Source organism: Desmodus rotundus, chromosome 3 (genome assembly GCF_022682495.2).
Source record: "Desmodus rotundus isolate HL8 chromosome 3, HLdesRot8A.1, whole genome shotgun sequence".
NCBI lineage: Eukaryota > Metazoa > Chordata > Mammalia > Chiroptera > Phyllostomidae > Desmodus > Desmodus rotundus.
In genome coordinates this window covers 151,215,013-151,240,587 of record NC_071389.1, presented here as the reverse complement: position 1 = coordinate 151,240,587, position 25,575 = coordinate 151,215,013, and the positions used below count along the sequence as shown (strand labels likewise).

General features: G+C 41.7%; 1 protein-coding gene across 13 annotated transcripts; it reads left to right on the top strand.

The window, feature by feature from the left end:
- Positions 1–3,627: 3,627 nt before the first annotated feature.
- PCBP2 (poly(rC) binding protein 2) lies at positions 3,628–25,568 on the top strand. Of its 13 annotated transcripts, none has more exons than XM_071221027.1 (15): positions 3,735–3,898; positions 6,252–6,416; positions 6,979–7,002; positions 7,093–7,125; positions 7,502–7,618; positions 9,162–9,293; positions 10,480–10,608; positions 11,626–11,712; positions 13,557–13,649; positions 14,713–14,754; positions 15,996–16,068; positions 16,562–16,600; positions 17,561–17,613; positions 18,547–18,716; positions 25,356–25,568. In XM_071221027.1, exons 2-15 carry the CDS (start codon positions 6,348–6,350, stop codon positions 25,390–25,392), a joined length of 1,098 nt encoding a protein of 365 aa, XP_071077128.1. In that variant the 5' UTR covers positions 3,735–3,898; positions 6,252–6,347; the 3' UTR covers positions 25,393–25,568. The 13 variants fall into 13 exon arrangements, with proteins under 13 accessions (XP_053777420.1, XP_071077132.1, XP_071077134.1 ...); XM_053921436.2 differs by having other exon boundaries at positions 3,736–3,898; positions 6,297–6,416; positions 17,558–17,613; XM_053921437.2 differs by having other exon boundaries at positions 3,736–3,898; positions 17,558–17,613.
- Positions 25,569–25,575: the final 7 nt, after the last annotated feature.

Sequence of the window (25,575 nt, the reverse complement as noted above, 5' to 3'; positions counted from 1 at the left end):
ATATCTTCACCAGAGGCTGAAAATTGGATGCCCATGGCTATATCCATGAGACTTTGAGGGACCCCTTTGTTTAATATCAGACATTTTCAGTAAAGAGATTTCAAGCTGGAAATTCTAGCAACTGTGGGCCCACATTTCTAAAGGCAGAAACATGGCCCTTGGAAGTGGTCATTCCTTATAGATGGGTCCTGTACTTTCTAGTCTCCTCATTGTCCTTTTATTTTCCTATTGCCTTTCTTAGGCCAGCTTCTCCCAATTACATTACTTGCCTGGTTCCTGGAGCATTGGATTTGTGCCCTCTCTTTAGTACATCAGTTTAAGACTTTCAAGGTGATGGTTCTCAAATGTTTTGTCTTAATGCATTTACTACTCCGTGCCATTCTTTTCTTACGAGAAACTAAGTATGGCAAGATGTCCACATAATTGAGAATGGGAAAAGAAAGGAAAACCATGAGATCTGAAATACAAATTGACACTTCAGCTTTAGGGACTGGCAGGCATGGGATAAGTCTTTAGTTTGCTACCTTTGGAATCATTTCCCTATATTTGGTTGTTCTGTGGCCCTAGGCAGGTTCACTCACTGGACTAGCTTGGCTCCATTCTGAGAAGAGTTTAGTGATTCGTAAAATTATCTGCTATTGCTGTTAGGTGCATCCCATCTTTCTCTTTCAAAGCTGGTTGCAATTGTAGGCCAGCCCCAATAGTAGCTATGTTACTGTTAGAAAAGGATGATGTTACTTTATCAACTTTTAATTTGATCTTTGTTTTGCCTCCCACATTAGCGAGGATTTCATGGATAGCCACTCACCTTCACTCTGGCTCTCAGAACTCCTGGGGTATAAATGACCCAAGTGTAAAATCTTGAAATTAATCTGACATTCAGCCCAAGCCTCACAGTAAGCTTGCTCCTTAGTTTGCATTTTTCTGGGTGTCCTAACATTATCCTACTTTGTTTCCTCTCTTTCAGTATTTGGTCTGGCTCTTGCCTTTGCCAAATGACAGACCTCTTTTATTTCTATTTCACATTGTTCCTAATGTCCACTCCCTCATTAGGGGGTGGTGGGTGGGAGTGAGGAAAGGCACTGGGGTCCCCAAACCTTATTTCCACTCCAGGAAACTACCCCTTTTCAGATGACCCCATTGAATTGGGTTTGCCCAGTCAAACTTGACTAATATTAAGGCTAGAACTAACACCCAAACTATTTGAGCAAGTTTCAATAATAACACTGCATGTATTGACTCTTTTAGTTTCTTTTTTCTTATTTTGTCTTATTCCCTTCCAGGGCTCTTCTCCATTAAAAAAAAAAAAAAGTTTTAATGTGGCCCTGGCTGAGTGGCTCAGTTGGTTGGAGCATTGCCCCCATGCACCAAAAGGCTGAAGGTTTGATCCCTAGTCAGGGCACATACCTAGGTTGTGGGTTGGATCCCCAGTCAGGGCACCTATGGGAGGCAACAGATCGATGTTTCTGTCTCACATCGATGTTTCTCCAAAATCAATAAGCATTTTCAGGTGAGGATTTAGAAAAATAGTTTTAATGTGGAAATTTACAAGAGTAGAGAAAGAAGTTTAATGGATCCCTATGTTCCTGTCACCTAGCTTCAGTAATTATCAACATTTTGCCAATCTTGTTCCATTTCACATATTTTTTCCAATTTTTATTAATGAAAGTTATTTTTTAAAAGTGTAAATAGTACAGTGATCACCCATAGACCTATCACCTACACTCAATAATTGCTGACACTTTACCATACTTACTTTATTGGCATACCTATGTGAACCACCTGAATGTTGCATACGTCATGACCCTTCACCCTTAAATATTTCATCATGCATCTGTTTTTTTATAATTTTTTTTAATCCCCACCCAAGGGTATGTTTTTAATTGATTTTAGAAAGAGGAAAGGAGAGAGAGAGAGAGAGAGAGAGAAAAACATCAATCCATTGCTTCCCATATGTGCCTCCATCCAGTATCAAACCTGCAACCTAGGTGTATACCCTGACTGGGGATCAAACCCTCAACCTTTTGGTGTATGCAATGATGCTCCAAGCAACTAAGCCACCCAGTCAGGACTCATCATGCACCACTTAAATATTGTAGTATGTCTCCTACATAACCACAATTCCATTATTACACTTCATAAAATTAGCAGTACTTCCTAATATTAGCAAATATTCAGTTAATGTTTGAATTTCCTCAGTTGTCCCCCAAATATATAGAATTTTAAAAAACACAATATCCAAACAAGATCTACACATTACATTAGATTATTATTGCCTTTTAAATTTCTTATTCCTCCCCGCTCTTATTCTTTTCTTCTATTACATTGCCTTTTGGAAGAGACCAGCCTAGTTGTCTTGAAGAATGTCCCGCATTCTGGATTTGCTGATTACCTCCTTGCAGTGTGATGTGTTTAACTTGTTTCTTTATCCCATGTAAATATCCAATAAATCGCAAGTTAGGTGTAAAGACTTGATTGGATTAAGATTAAACACTTTGACAAGAATACTTCATAGATGATGCTACATATTTCTTATTGCTTCTCATCAAGGACCACATAATGTCAAAGTTGCCCTACTATTATTGATGCAAAGTTTGATCACTTGGGTAAGGTGATGACTATCAGATCACTCCATTTTAAGTTTGTTTTTTTTTTAAAAAGATTTGTTTACGTATTTTTAGAGAGGGGAAAGGAGGGAGAAAGAGAGAGAGAGAGAGAAACATCAATGTGTGGTTGCCTCTCATGCCTCCCACTGGGCACGTGGCTGGCAACCCAGGCATGTGTTCTGACCAGGATTGAACCCAGGACCCTTTGGTTTGCAGCCCAGAAGCACTCAACCACAGAGCCACACCAGCCAGGGCATAAGTTATCTTTTTTTCTGTGCGATTTGCAAATAATCTGAGTTGTGATATTTAGCACTATGATAAATAATACCCTGTTCCCTAACAACCTTTTGCTTAAAGTTTTGGTAATTTATAACACTTGCCTGAATCAATTATTTCATTTTGGGTTGCAGAATGAATGGAGATTTTCTAACTCTTCCATTGCTTATGCATTTAGTAGATGGAACTCTTTTAAAAAAGAGTTTTCCCTTACCGACTAAGAATCAATTGCAGTTCTTCCTAAACGGAGGGGGAATGCTTAAATCTTTCCTTTTAGCAATTTTCAGGGTAAGGAGTTGGTGTAAAAGTTACCTTCAGCGTAGCAAATTCGTTTTTCTCTCTCTCTGTTTTTGAGTAACTAGATTTCCGAGGTTTTCCCGGCTCTTATCTCAGATGGATGTCCTCAGCCGTCTCTTTTTCCCTTGTCTCCTTTATTCTCCGCCACTGCCAACTCTCTCCGCACTCACTCCTAGACTTTTTAATCATCCCACTAGAGGCCACTAGATTTCTCACTGCCCCCTTGCAGCCGCTCTATCATAGACTTCACTATGTGCTACCAGCTGTTGTATCGCTGGTGCGGACGCTGTCCATGGAGCCGCTCTAGGCTATTGGGAGGCCGTCCGTATTGCGTGGGGAAGGTTTGGCCGACGCGGTCGCCTCGCCGGCCCCCGGGGCGGTTAGCGCTTCCGGGGTCGGAGGGTGCGCGGGGTTGAAAGCGGGCCGCTCCGCCCCGTCCCCCTCCCAGACCAGCAGAGGCAGCAGCCGGAGCAGCCGCAGCCTGCGCCCTCTCCCGCCCGCCCGCCCTCCGCCCGCCCGCCCGCCCTCCGCCGCCCTCCACCCGCCCCGGGGTCTCTTTCCCCCTTCCTCCTCCTCCTCCTCCACCCCCCCCTTCCTCCTCCGCCCGCCCGCGGGGGCCCCCTCGCCTTCCCGCCCGCCCCTATTGTTCCGCCCCCGGCCTCCCGCCCTTCCCCTTCCCGCCCGCTCCCCTTTTCCCCTCAGTCGCCTCGCGCCTGCAGGTAAGCTTCAAAATTCTCTCTCCGCCCCCGGCTGTAGCGCTAATTTCACTCTTGCCATCTTTCTTAGCGGGCTTCGGTCCTCGTCACGAGCCCCGACCTCGCGTAGTCTCGCGTGAGCGCCTATCCCCTCTTTCTGCCTGCCTGGCCATTCACGCGAGGCCCTGGCTCCTGCGCGGCCTAGTAGGCCTCGCGCAAGGCCTTCCCCCCTCCCCCCCCCCCCGCCTTTTCCCGGTGGCGGCTGCGCAGGAGTTAAGGAGAGCGCGCGCGCAGTTGGGGTGGCGGCGGTCGATTTGTTGGTTGAGGGGGGTGGGGGGAGGAGAATGGCCGACTTGCTGGCCTGGCGGGTGAGCGCGGCTCCCCGCGGGGGTCAGGCGCTGGCGCAGCCACGCGAAGAGACACTGCTAGTCCGGCCCCTCCCCCTGGGTCGCAGCGCCCCCCCCCGACCGAACCGTTTTATTTTTTTTTTCCCCTCTTCTAATCGAGGGATTGCGGGGTGGGGGGGAGCATTTCTTAGTGGAAAGCGCTAGGGTGACCGAGGGGAGGGGGGGCTGCGGAGTTAAAGAAAGGGTATATGGGCTCCCAGTTACCGAGTTATTCAGGACGTTCTCTCGGGGTAACGAATTTTGAAATTACAAAATGCCTGCCGATATAGACCCAGACCGAGCTATTTATAGAAGGGGTAATTGACTGCAGGATTAACGGCTGGATTGCTGGGACTGTGTACACTTACTCTGACCTAGTCAGGAGAGAAATCTGACAGGGATTTTTTTTTTTTTTGGATGATTTGGAGTTAGAAATGCACCTTTGTACCTTACCTCAAGAGATGGCTTCGGATAGGTTTTCAGTTTTCTTGCTCTTTCAAACTTGCCTTATTGTGTTTGTAAAGTGCTTCCTATTACATTTGAGTGGGAATGAGGAATTAAACTGTTACTTTGTTACCGCAGTTTATTTTAAAAAAAAAAGTCATTCTTACAGATCTAACTCTGTCCCGTCTCTCCTTATCCCCGCCAGCACTTTTGTTTTTCCATGATTGAAATGTGTTGAATTCTGGAATTGTATCAGCAATTAATTGTTATGAAAATGGGGGGCGGGGTGTTTTGGGGCTGCAAAGCCCATCTTTTAAATAATCACACTTTTAGAATACCCATGAGGCAGCTTGCCTTATACAGAATGGTCTGGAAGCCACTTAAACGCTTTTAAATATTTAGGGTAAAGGCTTTCTGTTAGAGCCAAGTTAAAGTTAGAACGATGGCTAGTTGTGTGAAGGGAAAACTAGCTGTATGAAAGCCATCATTGAGTTTTGAAGGGAGGAGTACTAGAAGTGTCACTGGAGAAATTTAACAACTTTGGAGAGAGCTTTTTTTAAGATGTCATTGTTAAATCCTAAGGCAGTATTATAAGCAAAGATATATATACACACACACACACAACCAAATTCTCTTAACATAATCAATGTTCTAAAACAGAAATGTTAAGAAATTGAGGATAGGTGGGGAAAGGGCCTCCTCCATAGGAAAGTCTCATTACTGTTGTTACTTAAAACAACTACGCAATAAGTTTTTAGCAATACCAGTTTTATTTTGATTATTTTCTTTGGAAAAATATTTGAGAGTCTTGAATAATGACTGAGAGGTAACAAAGGTTAATACACAGAAGCAGGGAAAATTTTAAAATCTGAGTGACTATCAACTTGGGTTTGGGAGAAAGCAATACTTAATGAATGTATTGAGTCGTTTCCTAGAGGGGAATACGAACACCAAGCCTACATGGAGGGCACTTCAGATGACAGCTTTTTCACTGAAGTTGTTGATTTAAATCTTTCAAAAATTATTTGGTGTCATTTATCAACATTTAAACTTTTAATGAGAGCTACATCTCAGTTTCTTTACCTAGGAATTACCACCAGTAAGAAAATTTACGTGTCCTCTCTCTAGCTTTCAGCCTGAGCTGCTCCCTAATAAGAAAGCAGAAGGTCATTTGCCTTCTTTGTAGTTGGTTAGTTTGAGGCTGCCCTCATGATTTCCAGGTGTTTCTGTATCCTGTTGAAGCTTAATTCTGCCAAAGGACAACTAATGCACGTTCAGCAGTTCCCCTTAGAACCATTGCCAGTTGAAGGAATCTTCCTCATCCTGAGAGTCAGCAGAAACCTGACCATTAATGAGAGCCTGGAAAGTCGCCTTCCATATGCTTAACAGAACCTGAGCTGTTAATGCAGTTGTGCTGGATGTATATAGCCAACCGATAGGCTATCACTTAAGGAAGAGTCCGTTACAAAAAAAATTGATAATGGTGAAAATAACGGAAATATTTTTCTATTGTTTTCTTTCTCATTTTGGTCATGTTTGCATTTCAGTTTTTGGCTTTCACCCTCCCCCACCCCCCCCCCACCCCCCACCAGTGACCAAAGATTTGACCACTCAAAGTCCTGCTCCGTAGAACACTGCTCAACATGGACACCGGTGTGATTGAAGGTGGATTAAACGTCACTCTCACTATCAGGCTACTTATGCATGGAAAGGTATGTACCAGCTTGGGAAATTGGGTCATAGTAACTGCTAGGGGAGGGGCCAGGAAGAGAGGGCAGTATCTTGGAGCTCATCAGATTAGCACTGTAGGGTGTCTGGCTTGAACACTCTTCTCTAGCAGTGTAGATGAGAGTGTAATGGGGAAATGGACAGACTTCACTGGGAAGCTCCACTGAGCAGGAAAGGCTTAACTAGAAGCTAGAGCCAAAGACTGTGTGTCATACCTGGATGATAAGATTTTTCTCATAAAGGTTGCTGTATCTTGTGATAGTAGATTTCCCCTGTCCAAACCATTTTGGGAAAATTTCAAAGGGGGGTGATAGGTTAGATGGTTTTAAAAATAATTTACATTGAACAAGAAGATAAAATTTAATCACTTCTCAAAATTCTTTGAGACCTTCACATACATTTTGAGTGAAGAAAAGAATACTCCCGCCCACTCCCTTTCCCAGTGATTCTTAGATTTTCTATTACTTTGCACGGTTAAAAATTCCTTTTCATGATAATGAACACTTGGAGTTCCCTCTTATTTGACACTAGTTTTCTCCATCGCAGGAAGTTGGCAGTATCATCGGAAAGGTAAGACAGTTTCACTTCAACTCTAATTACTATTTAGTCAGTGTGGGTTGAAATAGCAGTTGAACTTACTGTTGACTTTTCCTCTTACAGAAAGGAGAATCAGTTAAGAAGATGCGCGAGGAGGTGAGTTATGGGGGTATTTTGGGGACTGTTACCTTGGGAAGTTAAAAACTTAAAAGCAAATTTTTTGTTTAAGGAGAGTTTAGAAGGGAAGGCCTCGAGAAGAAGCTAGTATTTTTCCGGCTTGGTTATTTATAATTACATATAATGTGGTGGAAATGTAGTTCTGGCAAGTCTCAGTTATTCAAGACATAAGGCAACTTCCGTAGTCTCTTTGAGGACAAACATGGAACGACATTTGAAATGATGCTGACATTGCCTTGTAGCAGGATCATGTATATAGGCAGCTCCATGCCCATCTTATTTAGGAAGGTTTGTATGGTCTATGTATGCTCAGGTCTTCAGTCTATTTAACCTCTTGGTCCTGTTTCTTATCCAGAGTGGTGCACGTATCAACATCTCGGAAGGGAATTGTCCTGAGAGAATTATCACTTTGGCTGGACCTACTAATGCCATCTTCAAAGCCTTTGCTATGATCATTGACAAACTGGAAGAGGTTTGTTGTTCTCTCTCCTCCCTCATTCTCTATTTTTAATTGCTTCTAGATAGCTTAGGGATTTTCAAAGGGCTTTTTAAATTGAAGGATAAAATGTAGACAGCTGTAGTTGAACAATGATAAAATAATTTTAAAAAATAAATTGAAGGACAGACTGGATTATAAAAATCTGTAGATGGGTTCTTTGCTTCCCTTCAGCCTCCTCAAAATCTGATCATTTGTAGTTTAAAAATAAGTCAACTTCAGTATTAAATAGTTTGACTATTGCCAGGGACTCACTAAAAACAGTTTTAAAGGTATGCCAACACTGCATTGGTAAACTTTATGTCCCCAACTCACAGTTCAGTGAACTAAATGTCAGTTTGTTAGGGACCCTGCTGAACATTAATATTCCTCAGAAATACAAATACCTTCCAACCCTGGGTACAGTTAATTTTGTAAAAAATCAGCCTGATAATTTTGTGTTGGAGTTATACTTGGAGTTATAATGTATATGTTTTATACATTATGTATTTGAAGGGAAATGCTGATTTCAGGCTTTTTGGCAGAAGAATTTTTTTCTGTTTAAGCCACCTCAACTTTCAGGTGCTGAATTGTCCTAGGTCTTTTCTTCAGTTTTCAGCTTACGCAATAATATTGCTAATCGCTAATTGACACCACAGGCAGAGGAGAGCTTCTGGCTGCTGCTTGATTGGTCCTTGGATGCGGAAATGCTATTCTTGCCAAGATCAGAAATGTTACCTCTTGACCTGTAAGATCCCGCTAATCCAGAATTTAGGGCTTAAAAAACATTAAGAAAATCTACTGTTCACACTTGAAGCAAATGAGAAACATGTCCTTGACTTTAAGATTTACATTTAAGCAGTTCCCAGGTCCAGCTACTATATAGACATTAGGCTGAGAAGTGATGTTTAAACTAGTTAACTTTCAGAAGGCTATATTTAACTAGGTTAAAACCATGACTTTTTGGATGCAGTATATTGTAACAGGAAAGGTTATGGCCTATGGAGCCAGTATAGTTTTTTAATTTCAAATCCACAGCTTTTTAGATGTGGGTGGGGACAGTACTCAGCCTCAATTTCATTTTTTCTACAATGGTAGTATTTCCAAGAAATTAAAACAGTGATATATAGAAGTGTACTACTTAATCTTTCTAGATTTCCGAAAAGGTGTAATTGGTTATTTGAATTTAGGGTTGCATTGTTTCATCTTTTAATATTTTTATTTAACTTCAATCTTGCTTTTCTTTGGTCAGTCAACTCTAATTTACAAAACTAATAATTGTTTTTCTCCCTCCCAAGAATGCCTTCCCCAGGGTAAATAACATATATAGGGCAAATTCTGAGGAAGTTTGTGGGTGTTACTGTTTTTTTCAGTTACTGTTTTGAAGGGGATATTTTTGGGCATTTGTTGATAGTGATCGTGATACATACAATATGTTTCTTATTAAGGGTAAGTGGTTCTGTTATGGCAGTTAATGAGTTCCCAGGGATCTGCTTAAAACTTGATATATTCTGGTGTTCTGACTGACTTCTTTTTGTAGGACATCAGCAGCTCTATGACCAATAGCACAGCTGCCAGTAGACCTCCAGTCACCCTGAGGCTGGTGGTCCCTGCTAGTCAGTGTGGCTCTCTCATTGGGAAAGGTGGTTGCAAGATCAAGGAAATAAGAGAGGTTGGTGACTTTTGTGCTCCCTTTTGAAAAGATAAGTATTCTACATGTGGCTGCTTCTGTTATCTCTGTGACTAGGAAAAGTTAGCATTTGTTGAGGTGAAGATTTTTATTACAGTAACAGTCCTAGAAGATTACAATTTGTTTATATTGGGATGAAAAATATTGTACAATTATTATTATTTTTATTTATTTATTTTTATAGTTCATACATTTTAAAGAACACTTTATCAGCCCTGGCTGGTGTGGCTAAGTGGGTTGAGTGCTGAGCCAAAGGGTCACTGGTTTGATTCCCAGTTAGGGCACATGCCTGGTTTGTGGGCCAGGTCCCCAGGGCGGGTCATGCGAGAGGCAACCACACATTGATGTTTCTCTTCCTCTCTTTCTCCCTCCCTTCCTCTCTTTCTAAAAATAAATAAATAATTTTAAAAAAACTAAATCAGACTGAAAAGTCAACCAGAATTTCCAATTTTTCCTGAGGCTGCATAATTCTTTTTCATGTCTAAAGAGTTTACAATTTGATACATAATGCTGGCAGATTTTTTCCTTGGCCAAATTCCTAAATGTTGAAGGGAAAACAGGAAGGTATATTGGGATGTAATGGTTATGTTGCTCTCTTTTAAGTTGTGGAAGTTACATTGAATTATGGAAGCTTTTATCTAGAAGTTACTGAATTGAGTATTTAGAATGAAATTTAAATAACTCCTAAAGGAAAATGAGTTGAAGTTTTTGGGAGCATGTTTTACGTACCACGAGAACTTGGGGTTTGATTTTGTTCATTGATGTATTCCTAGCACCTAGAATGGTACCTGGAACATAGAATGGGCTTAATTTAAGTATTCGATAAATAAGAGTGAAAGGTGGGTGGCATTTATGGGAATTTTGCTTGGGCCACAGTTAACATTAGCTCAGAGGAAACCGTCTAGATGGACTTTTTTCTTGAGAGCAGGTTAAATTTAGGCTGTTATTCAGGCTTATTCTTGGCTTTCAGAGGCTAATTTATTTATAACTGTCATTAAATAGTCCTATCTGGAATAAGGGAAGAGTGGAAAGGGAAGTTAAAAAGGGTAAGGTAGGAGGTGGGATAAGAGTCTGCTGAGCTTCAGACTCTATAAAGCTGCTACTGGGAGAAGTTGGAAGAGTAAGTATGAGCTGTTTTTCTCTGATTTTAAATTTCTTTTTACTCCAGAGTACAGGGGCTCAGGTCCAGGTGGCAGGGGATATGCTCCCCAACTCAACCGAGCGGGCCATCACTATTGCTGGCATTCCGCAATCCATCATTGAGTGTGTGAAACAGATCTGTGTGGTCATGTTGGAGGTAAGCCTTCAGGCTCATGCTGAGAATGGGGGGAGGGTGATTCTAGGGGAGACAGACTAATCTATATTTAGTAAGACTAGAATTAGGTGAAGCTATTAGAAGTCTCCAATGGGGGTGGGGAAGAGGTTCCCTGAGTTCATATTTTTCTTCCCCCAGCTTTGGCTTTTCTTAGAGTCTGAGCAAAAATAGAAACTGCTAAGCAGCAGTGATCTTTTGAGTTACAGCAATTCTAGTGGGGTTGGTAGGGAAAGTTTACTGGACAAAAGATGTATCTGGGTTCCTGAGAAGCTAAGTTAAGTTGCCTTTTAAATTTACAAACATTTGGCTGCATTCCACTTCGACTTTTTTTTTAAATTTCTGTGTTTGTGGCAGGATTATATTCAAAGTGGTGGTTATATAGAAAAAATGTATCTGTAATGGTGTTATGAATGATTTACGAGGTCCTGGTATGTGCTATTTAATTAAAGCAAGAAATAAGGGACATTAAAACTTTTTAGAATTGTCATATGGAGTTGGTCCCCTATTGGTGACAAGGAAAGTAGAATTTTCAAGTAGAGTTTAGAAAAATACTGATAGAGCCTTTGAACTATTTATGGACAATGTATTATCCTAGATGTAAGTAACATTTGGGTGCTGTATTTCATATTTTGGCTTAATTTCCTATTCAGGCCAAAATAAGATCTAAAAGTCACCAACTAAAATGTACATATGTGAACACAGGAGTTTTTTCATATTCGTTAGACTTATTTGAAAACATGGAAATAATGCCTAAATTATTATAGGGGAATCTACCTTGATGAGAATTAGTGTGCGCTGTGTAGTCAGTCCATGGATCATCTTACTACTTACATTAAAGGCAAGTAACTACAGATGATTTCAGATGAGGTGTAGCCAGAGACAACGTTGGTAGGTGAGGGAATGGAAATACAGTCTTTAATTTAACTGACCTGTGTGAGCTTAAGCCACACAGCTGAAGCAGCTTTGAAACCTTATCTCTTTTTGTTTTTTTCCCCTCTGACTCTCTCCCAGTCCCCCCCGAAGGGCGTGACCATCCCGTACCGGCCCAAGCCGTCCAGTTCTCCGGTCATCTTTGCAGGTGGTCAGGTAAGAAAATTCTTATTGCTGGGCTGGATATGAACAAGGATTATGTTTGAAATGTCAACTTTGCCAGCAGCTCATCAGGCCACTGCATGCTTGCTGTACCTCTACTCTGGCCATAGTTTGACCTGCTTTTAGTTTTTTTATTTTTGTACTGGAGAAAGCTATGAATGCCAAGCCCTTAATTTTTAGCAGGCAATGGGAGTTTTGTAGGCACTCGAAGAGGTAATTTACTTGGTGATTTAATGTGGGTTGGCTTAGAAGAAAGGGTTAAATTGTCTTGGTGTTACTACTCTCCCTACCCCTACCCCATCCATGCATTTTTATGTGTGGGGTATTCTTTAGAGGTCTAAATGAAGGTAGGAAAGAGTTGGACCTCTGAAGGAGATTCTGGATGGTGGTCTCAAAATTGGGGTTCTATAACTTGAGTGTCCTACAAACTTCCCTTCCCCTCACCTCACCTCCCCTACTCCTACCCTTCACTCCCAAACTCCAGTGTGTTGTCCCCCAGGCTCTTAACCTCATAAACACTGGTTTGAACCCACATGGCATAACAAATCAGCTGGGGTAAGGGTTCAGTGTGCAAGAATAGAAGGGGGAGAGCATGTTGGGCAGTGGTGCTGTGACCTTTGGTGTTTGAGTAAGAACACCAAAGTACACCCCCTTGGGTTCTCTCCTCCTTCACCCACCTAAACTCTTGATCCTTGGCACATGGTTTATTATGAAGTTAGATTTTTATGACCAGAGCACTGATCACCATGGTAGTTTTATGCTTTGTTGGTTACTATTTGAGGAGTAGGTAGGTCAGTTTTTTAAATACTGGAGTTCAGGTTGGAATAGTGACTTTCATCTTGGTAGCTGCTTAAATAAGTGCATTATTCAGAATTCCCTTTCCACATAGGGCTGCCCTGTTATTAAGCAGGGGTTTTTTTTTTTTGGTCCCATCTTGTATTTGAACGGGGAAAGCATAAACTTGAAGTCTGTCTCATTCACATTGTGTTGAGTTGGCATAAAACTGAGGAAGTTTTGGGGGACTTAGTTTGTCATGTAGTTCTGGGAGTTTTCACAAGAAGTTAATCATGTCATAGTGTTACCTGAAACAGTTTAGTACCTTGCTTTTAACACTAGCCTTGCACAAACTGGTTTGATCAAAGGACTTTCACTCAGTCTGGTTAGGGGCAGGATAAGAAAAGGCCCAGCCAGAGTCAGTGTAGCAAGGCTTAGCTTTAGGAGTTTTTTTCCTTCTCCCCAGGAACTCCAGGTTCCTGCTCTTCTGGATTCTTCTACTCCCCATTGGGATTATAAACAGTCCTGTGATGGGCGACAACAATCCTTTCTGTTTACAATTCTTCATTTCCCTTTCCTCCCCCCACTACTCCCTTCTTTACCTCTTTGCTTCCCTCCCCTCCCCCCCTCTGTATTCAGTTGACCACCCTCTAAAAGCTTGCAGCTTCTTCCATGAGTGGCCCTGTCATGGATTATTCACATGGGCCTTTTTAAATGGAACAGTTCATGCAATGTCCACAGATGGACCTGTGTCTTTTGTTCCTTTGTGAGAAAGTGGGCTCTATAGGGGTTCAGTTTAATCCCACACTGACCAGGAGCTGGCATCAGCTCTGTTGCCCTACCCCTTTATTCTTACTGAAAATAGCCCAATTGTGCAGTATGAAATCTGCCTCTAGGTAACTTTTTTTTTTTAATTGACTGATTGCAGCTCGTTTCAAATTGTGTTGTGAGCTACTTTTTAAAGGAAAAGAAAAATTAAACAACTTTTTTTGTGTGAATTTCATGCTGGTGACAAGGTGCCGGATTGACAGCCCTGGAGACTGAAATCCTCTATTTATCCACAGGACAGGTACAGCACAGGCAGCGACAGTGCGAGCTTTCCCCACACCACCCCGTCCATGTGCCTCAACCCTGACCTGGAGGGACCACCTCTAGAGGTGAGAGGGGATGTTCAGTCTCCAAGGCTCACTCAATCCTTCCGCCTCAGCCGAGACTGCCAACACGCGGGGGGCCAGTGGCGCTGGTGATTTTTGTGCTGTGGACACCACCTGTCCACGGGGACCTGGACTGACCCCCCCACACCTCATTTCACACAGGCCGCGTAGCCCACCAGATGGTAACACCAACTCTCCTTTTTTTTCTTTTTGTTCAACCCCTCTTCCTTGTCTCCCACTCCTCCCCCATTTTCACCTTCCTACCCCATCCTGGGTGCACTTTTGGGGATACTGGCCACTGATGTGAGAAGCCTCACATCCTTTTAGCCAGCCAGTCCTTCCTTCCCTGCTTTTCCTGCTCCTCCTCGTCCCACTCCCCATTGCCCTGGAGACCCAGCTCCCTTTTCGGAGGTTATGGTGTGGGGGGAGGAGGGTGTAGTGGGAGCTGCAAGTATCTTTTATGGAGGGGAGGTGGGAGAAGGCAGGATTTAGAATACTGAATTTTTTTGTGTGTGTTCTGTGGTTGTCTCCCTAGTACTTAGGGACTCAGCTAGCTTCTAGTCATTTAACGTCTTTAGGCAGATGTAGAGACAAATAAGAGGAAAGGGGAAGTGTTTCAAAACATGCCATGTAGGTTTGTGCAAACACAAATCCACTTACCATTACCATGATTGGTAGAAGGGTTGGGGTGGTTGAGGGAAGAGACCCTTTTTCTCCTAGGCTATCTTGGGCACAGGGAGAAAGAAGGGGGCGTGGTCAAGTGAGGCATTGCTTAATCCCACTTCCCACACTTTCATTAAGAAACCCATGTGTATTTTGCCTTTGATTGCAGGGAATATGGCTCCCTTCATTGGCTACCAAGAATAATTCATCATATCTAGGGTTCGAAGAAGGCCAACTTGGGTCTGACTGTATTTGTGAGATAGCATTTACTGCCGCAATCCCTGGCCTCCCCATTCTTTAGTTCAACTCTGGCTTCCTGGCTAGTTGAAATCTGTCTTTTTCTTCCCACTGGGTGGCTGTCCGTGATTGGTTTTTAATAGGAACTGTTTTCCTCCTTTTGTAGGCCTATACCATTCAAGGACAGTATGCCATTCCACAGCCAGATGTAAGTTTTGTTTTTACTTCTTGTTTTGAAAAGCTCCCTCTCCCATCCAAAATTGTTTTGCTCCTTTCTTCCATGTAGGCAGAAGTGAGTTGGGTCTTAAACTATTGCAATGTTAAGTTGTTTTCTTCACAAGATGAATCCCACATTTCAGCCCTTAAATAATTTTTAATCGGCATAGTAATACCTTGTTTGTCTTTTGACATTTAATCCCTGGAAATTATAATCTGGAAAACTATTAGGTTCTGCTTTCCCCCATGTTCCAGATTACTCTGTCTAAAAGAGAAATGTTCCATGGTATTCTGTCATTTGTTAGTTCTGGGCACAATTTAAATTGACAGTGGACTGTGCCTCTCTCTGTATGGAGTCCTTTCTAGGGGGTAGTGGGAGGTGGGTTTGTCTTTGGGTATTCCTCAATTTGAGATGATAATTATAAAAGCGTCTGGAGGGGTGGGAAAGGGTCTTATTTACACATGGAAGGATGGGAAGGAATATTTGGGTAATCAACTCAATAAAACCTTCCTCGCCACTAAAAATTCATTTAAAAAGTGTTGGTATTCAGACTTTGTTACAGGGCATTTCTTTCTGCACTTTTCCTCTATCTTCACTAACCCTTTCAGGTGCTGAGCATTAGACGAGGGAAGTTGACTTTGGCTCTTGGTTAGTGGTGTAGGCCCCAGGAGGGGAAGTATACTTGAAGAGGGATTATTTTACAACAGCCAAGACAGTTTATATAGATAAAAAATAGCTGTAGAAACTAATAAGGGGGGTGGGGGCTAAAACCCAGTTTGCTTTCATCCTAATCTCTTTCCTTCTTGCAGTTTCCTTGCCCCCTCATCATCTTCCCTTCTCCCAATTCTGACAACCCTGCATGGTGTGTTTTCCCTAGCACCACTGCACAGTTTGTTTACCTAGCCTGTCTGTGCTTGTCCCTGAGGCAACTTTTGTAATGGCTGCAAACACCTTCATTAAATAGCCCAGGAGGGGATGGTTTTTGGGCTGGTACTGTTGCTTTTCCCACACCCAGAATGCATTCATTCTCTCATACTAATTCCCATTCTAACCCTTCATAATCTGCCCATCCCCAGAATTGTGATAGAAGCCCCATTCTTACCCTCTGTTGTAGTTTTGAGTAGTAGAGTCAACTTCGAGGATCAGGAACTCTGCATTTTCAAATTTGAATGTGCTTGAGCCCTGGCTCTGTTACTTTTCTAATGCCAGCCTCTCCTGTTTCCTCCCTGCAGTTGACCAAGCTGCACCAGTTGGCAATGCAACAGTCTCATTTTCCCATGACGCATGGCAACACCGGATTCAGTGGTATGGATACCTCAGTGTTTATTTCTGTAAGGTGTAGTGCGAGACAGAGGCCAGCCCCAAGGTCTCAGTTTGACATCTTTTAAGACAAACTTCGTACCCAGCATCCTGCTGGTTTAAACTTGCCTATCTTCTGTGGCTAAACCAAAGGAGGTAATGTGTTTAACTTGGTTTTCATTTGGGGTGAGTTATTTAAAAAAAATAAAAAGGGGGCCCTGGAAGGTTTGGGTTGAGGTCTGGGGATGCTTATCAGGCAAAGGGTAGGCTGACATTTCTTCTATCCTCACGGCTGACCCTTTGATCTGATTGGCACCCCCTTTCTCTCCACCAGTTTTCACAGACCTGGGTAGAGACAGTCCATTTATGCCAAATTGTGTAGTGTTTTTTTGGTTTTGTTTTGTTTTGTTTTGGGCTTTTTTTTTTCTGTATAAGGAATAACTTGTCCGATAGGGTTAGGATGAGACCACCAAACTCATTTTCACTTGTATCTTAACAGGCATTGAATCCAGCTCTCCAGAGGTGAAAGGCTATTGGGGTAATGATTAAAAAAAAAATCTGTAGTATTCTACTGTTATATTAATAAACTGGTGGGAGTCTTGTTTCACTGCCCATGACATACCAGCAACATGCACATGGCAGAAATAAGCTGAGAGAGCAAAAGGTTGGGCCTGGTGTCCCTGAGGGTCCCTTGGTGGATCTGGCCAACCCCCTTCTAAACATGTTGAGTTTAACAGCCACAGCCGAGAGCAGGAGTATCCTTGAGAGTTAGCTAGCTGCCCTGATCCAGTCCAGGTGCCATTATAGATGGGTGTGGGTGCTAATGAGATTTTTTTTTCTTTTTGTTTGGAAAACAATAAAAACCAGAACAAATTAATGAGCGATTGAGCAAAAGACAGGGAATAAATCTGGAGAAATGAACTTTCCTCACCTGACTGCCATTTCATTCTCTCTGACCTTCAAGTGTAGGTTAGGATAGTGTGTGGTGGGGGAGGTGTGGGGGTGCTGGGCACTGCTAATATGATACAGGTATATTTAAAGCAACTGCATGTGTGCCAAGAGTCCATGGTACCCAATAACAGGCATGATATTGGCACTGGTGCTAGTGAGCATCAGGTGAGATAAAATTGGAACACAACAGCTGGAAATTTTAAGCAGAAAAGGAGAGAAGTGCAGAAGGACTTGGTTAGATTTTGGTCCTGTTTAAGCATATCACACTCCCTTCTCCCTTGCTTCCATCCCCTTACACACTAATAGGCTGGGCTTTACAGGAAATGGCATGAAATCAGCTCTTCTGAGTGTACAGAGGAACCTTTCCAGCATTATTTCTCCACCCCTTTACCCCTCTTGACTCCTTGGAGGCTTTCAAGTTAGTAATGAATCCCAACAGCCAATGCTGGGTTTCCAGTTTGTTTTCTTCTGTTAGATTAATGTGCGGATCAGTTGGGATTTGTAGGCTGTGCATTGAATTTCCTTGCTCTCTTCTGTCTTTCAGCAGGTTTGGATGCATCTGCTCAGACTACTTCTCATGAACTCACCATTCCAAATGATGTAAGTATAGTTAGTTGGGTTGCATTGGATGAAACTATGAGAATTGGTTTTAAAGAATGGAAGTCTTAGCAGTTTCAGTGTCTGGGGAAAGAAAATGGAGGATTTAGATGTCAAATTAAAAATTTTAAAGTACCTGGACTCCTGAATGAAAATCAGTGGAGACAAGTGGTGTAAAACTGTTGAGTATTCATGAGGCACAAAGAACCTTTTCATATGAAGTAGAAATTCCCATTTGCATTTGTTTCTTGTAGAATCTGAAGCCTTATGCTTGAAGCAGTGGTCTTTGGATATTGTATGTGTGCCGTTCAACATGGTACATACTACATGCGGCTATTTAAATTAATAATAAATTCAATTTTTCAATAGTCACACCACAGTTGATAATGTTCAGTGATCACTTCTTACTAGTATCTACAGTACTGGACAGACCAATACAGTACCGTATTGGTCAAATACAGTACAAATACAGACCAAATTTTTACTTTTTCTCAAGGCAAAAAGCATTATAAATTAGAATTCTTGTCAGTACAGCAAAGTGGTGATCTTGGCAGGATGAGTTTTAGGCATATTTGCCCAAAAAACAAAAGATACCTTTACCTTTATTCCTAGGTTTGTTATGATGAATTAGGTTTGTTACCATCTTGGCTCTGTCTTTGATTTTACTCTCTTAAGAAAATGAACTAATGCTCCTAGGAGTCAGTCGGCTCATTTGGCTCTGACCTTTAGTGGTCAGACAAAAGAATAGTCAAGAGTGAGAGCAATCTACAACTCAAATCAGGAGTATATGAGTAGAGTGTATAGGATGCAGATAGTAGTTTCCATTGCCTTGGTCATCGACCCAAGCTATAGAAGGCGGGAAGGGGTGGGATGGAATTCTTGGACCTAGCCATGCTATTATTAATTTCGCATGCATTCTTGTTTTTCTCCCTAAAGTTGATTGGCTGCATAATCGGGCGTCAGGGCGCCAAAATCAATGAGATCCGTCAGATGTCTGGGGCGCAGATCAAAATTGCGAACCCAGTGGAAGGATCTACTGATAGGCAGGTTACCATCACTGGATCTGCTGCCAGCATTAGCCTGGCTCAGTATCTAATCAATGTCAGGTAAGGGTTCCCTACCTTTTTTGCCTTACTGATGTCAACACACAAGTAATGTGTGTGTTGGGTAAAGCTAAAGCGCATTATTAAATGTGGGATTATTTGGGTAATGGGAGTGGTTGGGGGGATAGATGGAAATGGGGGGCAGTTTAAGTCTAGTTCTGTTTTCATCCATCCTTAGAAGAAAAAAGTAGCCAGGTTGTAGTTGGTTTGCATGGGCTTGGAGGAGGGAGAATAGAATGCTTGAATTTTACCATTGGTAGTTTCAGGACTGCAAAGGTTGGGGAGCTTGTCTTCAGTACTAGGTCAGGCACTCTGACTAGAGCACCCATACTGAGAACCAAATGTGTTCTTGCTGTACATGTCTGTCATATAGACTAGTATTTTTCTCAGTGATTGGGTTTAGGCTCCAATGTACCCTGAAATTGAAATGAGGATAATGAAGTAATGTGACAGCAAAGCAGTTTCTTGGAGGCAGCCATTACCATTTATTCTGAAAATGTCCACTGTTCTCAAATTGCAAATGTGTTTCATTGTTCAGAGCTTGTGGCAAGGGGGAGGCACAGGTTTTGAATATTTCAGAAATGCCCAGTGTGTTTTCCCTTTTCCCTCCAGCATTGCATCTAATGATGACTTCCTACTATTGTTACTAAACACATGATTGTAGCAGGACTATTCACAGTCCAGTGGGCATCCTACAGGACATTTTAAAAATATTTCTTGCTTTTTAAGCATAAATGCTTAAGCCACATTCTCATTGCTTACTAACATTTTAAACCAGTGTTAGCCCATTTCCCAAGGAGCTTAGCTATCATTTTTATGTAGCCTTTCTCTAGTTATTTACCACTGTAAGTATTTGGTCTCTGTTAAGTTCCCAAATCCTAGTGTAAGGGAAAGGAATTCACAAGTAAGAGTTTTTGTTGTCATGCTTATACTGACCATGTATTTATTACATAGTCTTTACCCCTTTGTTAGGAATTTATCAGTTCCGTAGTAGTGATCCTGACTTCTTCCCTGGAGTCTTTTTATGCCTTCGGGTATTTACTATTCTGTTTAGAAAACACTTTTCTGTTTGAATCTCCTTTCTTCTTCAGCTACCAAGCACATCAAATTCTTAATGTTCAGGGTAAAAAACTGTTCACAGAAGGTGTTTATAAAGGTTTGGTCCTCTTGTTACTAGTTGAGGGTGGATATTAAGTGGCAGGAGTCATGTTCTTGGAAGCTGGGAATTATTTTCTTCTTGGATAGGCTTGCCTAGAATATTGTCAGATGGTGTTTGAATGTAACCTCCTTGCCTGACTCCTCTCCACCCCTCTCCCCCACATGAAGTCAGTGGCTACATTGTAAGGAAGCAGAACTCTCCACCCTTATTTTCTAATGTAGTTACTCTTCATGATCATCCTGTTTAATGAAACTGCCCAGACTATGGATTTGGGTTAAAACTTCTTGAAGCCTCATTTAACACCAGTGTTTACTTCTTGCTTTCTCATCTTGGCCCAGTTTGAATGCAAAATACAAACTGGTTTTATTACTGATACTAGGCAAGAAAGATTTCTGTGCTTTCAGTAATGGGTCATAAACATCTCTGCCCTGATTTTGGCAATCTGAGTTCCTTTTTTATCCCCTTCTTTATGGGTTGCTGTTGTCCTGGATTTATGTAAAGAAAATGGAGTCTTAAGAGGAGCCTACTTACTCTTGAAGAGTTCATATTGTAGGGTGGGTTGTCCAGACAGATTCCTGCAGGTTATTGCCGTTATTCAGAGCTTATTTTAGGAGTAGAAGCAATATTTTTGTTTTCTGAACATAACATTTTTGACAGTGCTTGAGTTTCTAACAGTCCTGTAAGGATCGTGTTACAAATATGGTCAGTCATAAAACAAAAGAGCATTTTTCCTCACCAGAAATGAAGCTTCTCTAGTTCTTATCTACACTTCTGTCCTCAGGATTTTTCTTTGAAAATGTTACATTCTTTGAAGTTTGAGATTAGTCAGTGATCTACTTTGGTCTCTTTCCCCTCTCCATCCTAGTATATTGACTAGATTGCTGTGGAGATGGAAGAAAACTTGTATATTACAGAAAAAAGTTAAAAAAAAATTCTGTGGGTTCATATCCCAAAGCTTCACAAGTGATTGGTAGGTGAAACATTTGTTCCTTGTTTGGAGAGTGACTGCTTTCATTTTCAGTTGAAACCTGTCCTTCCTGACCCCTGAGTTGGATCAGTATGTCATACATGGAAGTGTGTGCTGTGTTTCTTTTCTCAGTCTGTCAGCTTTTTCTCCACTGTAGCAGTTTTAAATAGCACTGTGGAATGAAATTTGGCAAGTATACGTTTTTAGAGGGTGGGATATAAACTAAAAAGAAACAGCTTGTCACAAGTTGGTATTAGGTCTTCCTAATTGACAACCAGAGGCACTTAACTGATAACTGAAGCAGTTTTTGTCCTGTACTTTTTTCCCTTTTGTGGTCTTCCCTTCCACCCACCCGGTTTTTTTTGTTCCTTTTTTCCTCTGTTACAGTTTAGAAAACGCTAAACCCTCCTCCCAGGCAGCCTCCGTCACGATCCCTGATCACCTCAGCATCAACCTCTCTCAACCCTCCACCCCTTCTTCTTCTTCTTCCTCCTCCACCACCACCCCCTCGCTCGCCACAGCGGGGACCTCCGACGCACCCTCCAGCCTCCCCAACCCTCTTCCGACCGCCCCTTGTGTCTCCAGTCTGCTTGGCATGAAACCCATCCCTCTCCTGGCTCTAAATGTTGTGTCTGCTGCTAAGGGTTCCGGGGCTTCAGCTACCACCACCACCACCTCTGCTGTGCCATGTGTAACTAACAAACTGAAAGGCGAGAAACAGAGATTCTCCCCCTACTGATTGCATATCTTGAGGCACTCCCTCAAGTAATTCTTGGTTCATTTTGTTTTCCTTTGTTAACATTGGTGAGAACCAAACAATTGTGAGCTTGTGACATTTCCTTTTTACTATTTGGGGGATAACGGGGTGGGGGTGGGGGCAGTGGTACCGTTGTTTAGGTTTAGGCCATTTCAGCTCAGTGCCTGTTTCAGAGTCTGACTTGTTGAATACTTTATTTGGAGCCACAGTTCTTGCTTTTTCTCATTCTGTTACTTTTTTGTAGCTTTATTCTGCCTTGCAATATAACAATGTGTTAGGCTCTGTGTTAATGAATAAAAACTTCTCCGTTAACCTTTATTTTTTAAAAAATTATTTAATGGTTAAGTTATCAGCTGGTCTTCTTGGCCAGATTTGTGTTTCTAGATGTAATAAAGTTGCCACAGTAAGAACCTTAGTTGACTGTGTGCTGTGAAGGGTAAAGGGGTGGGAACTTGTGACCTGTAGCTTCTTAACTAGGGAGTTTATAAAACTGACTGGACCTCTCTATATCCCTGGTTAATTTTTAGTCCTTAGTCATTCCCCACAAAGAGTGATGGCCTGTCACAGGATTAAGTCCTGAGGGTCTTCCATAATTGGCAAGAACCTTCTTCACTGAACAATAGTTTCTCTGACTTTTCATATCCCTTACCTTGCCAACAGCAGCAAGTAACCGGGGTATACATCTCCGGCTTGTTTCCTCTGGTGAGTGGTTACTCTGAGGATCTTTTATAGGTCATACATACAAAGAGGTTATTTCTTTACCTAAAATGGGGAAGCAATTTGGGGAAAGTCTCAAAAGTTTGCCAGCTTGTCTGCATTCCCCTGAACTGGCATTACTTCTCTTCCTATCACATTGGGTAAACCTGGAACAACCAACCCGTGTGTGACATCACCTAAGATTTGACAGGAAGATGTCCCGGTCATCCTAAATTAACCCTGATTTACTAGACTAAGTCGCTTTATCCTTCCCATTTCTTGTTTACCCTTCTGTCTCCCCACCAACACTCTATTTACCACGAGTAGAAAATTATTATCTTAGATTTGGAAGGAACCATTAATATCAACTATAACTCATCGATTACTTATTTATTTGATTTAACAAAAAAATTGAGGCCCTAGGAAAATACACATTTGCAAATCACATGGATGACTAGTGAGAACTAACAACTCAAAGTATACTTAATATCCCTGAAGACTTACTTTTCTTATTCTAAAACCTCAGTTCCTTCTTTATAAAAGGTCAGAAATACTGTAGGTATAATGGTAAAGGGCATCTGGTAGTCTTCCATTCAACCTGAATACATACTACCAGTATAATGAAAGTATGATGCTCTTCCCAAGCAAGACATTAGAAATACTACAGAGGTTTTTTTCCTGATAACTTTTTCCTAAATTCCCTTTGGTTTATATAGCGTTAAGAAAATCTAATTGCTTGTGAGTATTGCATTATATATTATCATGGTATTGTGGCCCCTCGAACCCAGATTGGGCCCATGAGTTACTTTTTACATGTACCAAGTCTACATGGAGGACTAGAGGGACAAGCTTCAGTTGATTGTCTAGATAGGACTTTTCTTGTTTAGTTGCTAGCTGCTCCTTTATCATGTAGTCCAGTTCTCACTTAGGTGAGATGTTTTTGTAGTTTGCACTTAATCTTGCTGATATCATTTTGTCTAGCTCTTGATTAGAAGGCCTCTTTACCTAATGAGTTCTCCCTAAAGGAGGATGGCTGGGAAGGAATCCAGATGTTTAAGTGACTACCATCACCAAGAGTCCACAACATAATATTTGTGGTTGGGTTTTCTTACCTCCTTGTCCCCTCTCTACTTTCCCCTTTCTTTCAATCCCTGCTAGGGCTGTGTGCATAAATTCTGGACAGTTCTTTCTAAGCTCTCTTTGGTGTTGAAGTGCTACCACCTTCTTGCATGAACTTAATTTTTTTGGGTCTTAGATCTAAACTGTTTCCAGCAGATCCTTTGTTGAACTTTCAGTTCCCCCTTAAATTCTTACTCAGGGCCTGTTTACATTACCCTAGATTATCCCATTTTTTTGTTGGCAAGAATCTACCCTCTTTAAGAACAAAATATTCCCCTTTATGCTGATATGGAAATACCATTTCTGACATATTAGTTTGTAGTTGAAAGACTCATCTATTTATTGACCCTTGTTTTCCTTCCCCCTACTGGCCAGCTTTTGTCTTTCAGTGTTGTGGAAGAGATACAGATGGGGAAGTGTTCATGCTCCCTTGACTCGAGACCACAGATAGGTTATGTCAGACATTTGAAAGTCTTTTTGAAATTTTTGAAGTGAAACTTCAGTTGTAACACATTAGTTCTGTTATGTAAACTGTCTTGCTGGCTACCTATTATCAGTGAAGCCAAAGGCCTACATACTTTTTCTTCAAAGCCAAAAGGTGGATTCTGGGGCTTCAAATGATGTATTTGAAACAAAGACTTTGTAGCTAGGTATGTTTGGATGGAGAATTTGTTTTAAGACCATGGATTTGGAAGCTTCTAGAATGAGTTAGGGAGTTCCTAAAACATTATTTTGGCTTTCATTTTTAAGTCCTGAAAACTAGGTTAAGTATACTTCTTGACTCATACTTACTATACTTGCTCCTCCCTCTCTGACATCTCTTATTTAAAACATCAGTATCTCTTAATAGTTAGCTAGTAATAGGCTATTCTAGAATAAAGGTCCTCCCTCCCTTCCAAATTGTGAGTTTATTGAGAAAGTTAAAGAGGTAGTAGAAGTGAGCCAGCTGGGCTGTGCAAGCTCAGGAAACAAGTTACAGAAGCGAAAGAAGGGCCCTTGGAGCTTAGGAGAGAGAAAGGCAAAGATAATGCTCCTGGGGGGATAAGAGGGAAGGGAAAGATCCATCCAGGTGAGCTCTCCAGAGGGGAAGAGTGCCCTGTTTTTGGAGCCGTCTTGGCATTAGCCTGGTGAGGCTATTTTTCCATAAATGTTTTCTAAACTATTCTATCGTTATCTTAGGAGTGGAAGTAAGCTCAGCAGTAAAGAAATACTGCTTGTGCCTTAGCATATGTGGCTCAGTTGATTGCAGCATCCTCCCCCAAACCCCAAATTTGCAGGGTTCAATTCCTGGGCGGGGCACATGTCTAGGTTGCCGATTCAATCCCCAGTCCAGGCACATAACTGGAAGCAAGGGATGGGTGCTTCTCTCTTGCATCAGTGTTTCTCTTTCTCCCTTCTCTAAAAGCAATGAAAAAATGTCCTCAGGTGATTAAAAAAACATTGCTTCTGTATTTGTGACTGACAAGAGACTTTACTGTGTGGCGTATTCTCAAAAGGTTTTTTATAGAGAGAGGAACATCAATTTTTTGTTGAATTTATTGGTTGATTCTTATATGTGCCCTGACCGGGAATTGAACCCACAGCCTTGTCATAGGGATGATGCTGTACACAACTGAGCTACCCGACCAGGGCCATATAAGGTGTTTAACATCTCCCACAAAGGTTCAGAAGAGCCCAGTTTGACGGATGCCCACAGTTGATAGCAAAGGTCCTCAGTTCACTTTGGTTCTGAGATAATTTGCCCTCACGAAGCTTGGATTGCAGGGGTTACAGGCACATAGTACTAGTTAACTCAAGGAATCTTAAAATGTTACTCCTGATACTGAAACACTGATTTTGTTTCATATAAACACTCCTTCACAGTTCAACCAGGTTGAAAGTTTTGGAGTGAGGTGCAGCTAGGGACTCAAGAAACTAACTTTGAGTTCTTGTTTTGTGTTACAGGCTTTCTTCGGAGACGGGTGGCATGGGGAGCAGCTAGAACAATGCAGATTCATCCATAATCCCTTTCTGCTGTTCACCACCACCCATGATCCATCTGTGTAGTTTCTGAACAGTCAGCGATTCCAGGTTTTAAATAGTTTGTAAATTTTCAGTTTCTACACACTTTATCATCCACTCGTGATTTTTTAATTAAAGCGTTTTAATTCCTTTCTATGTTCAG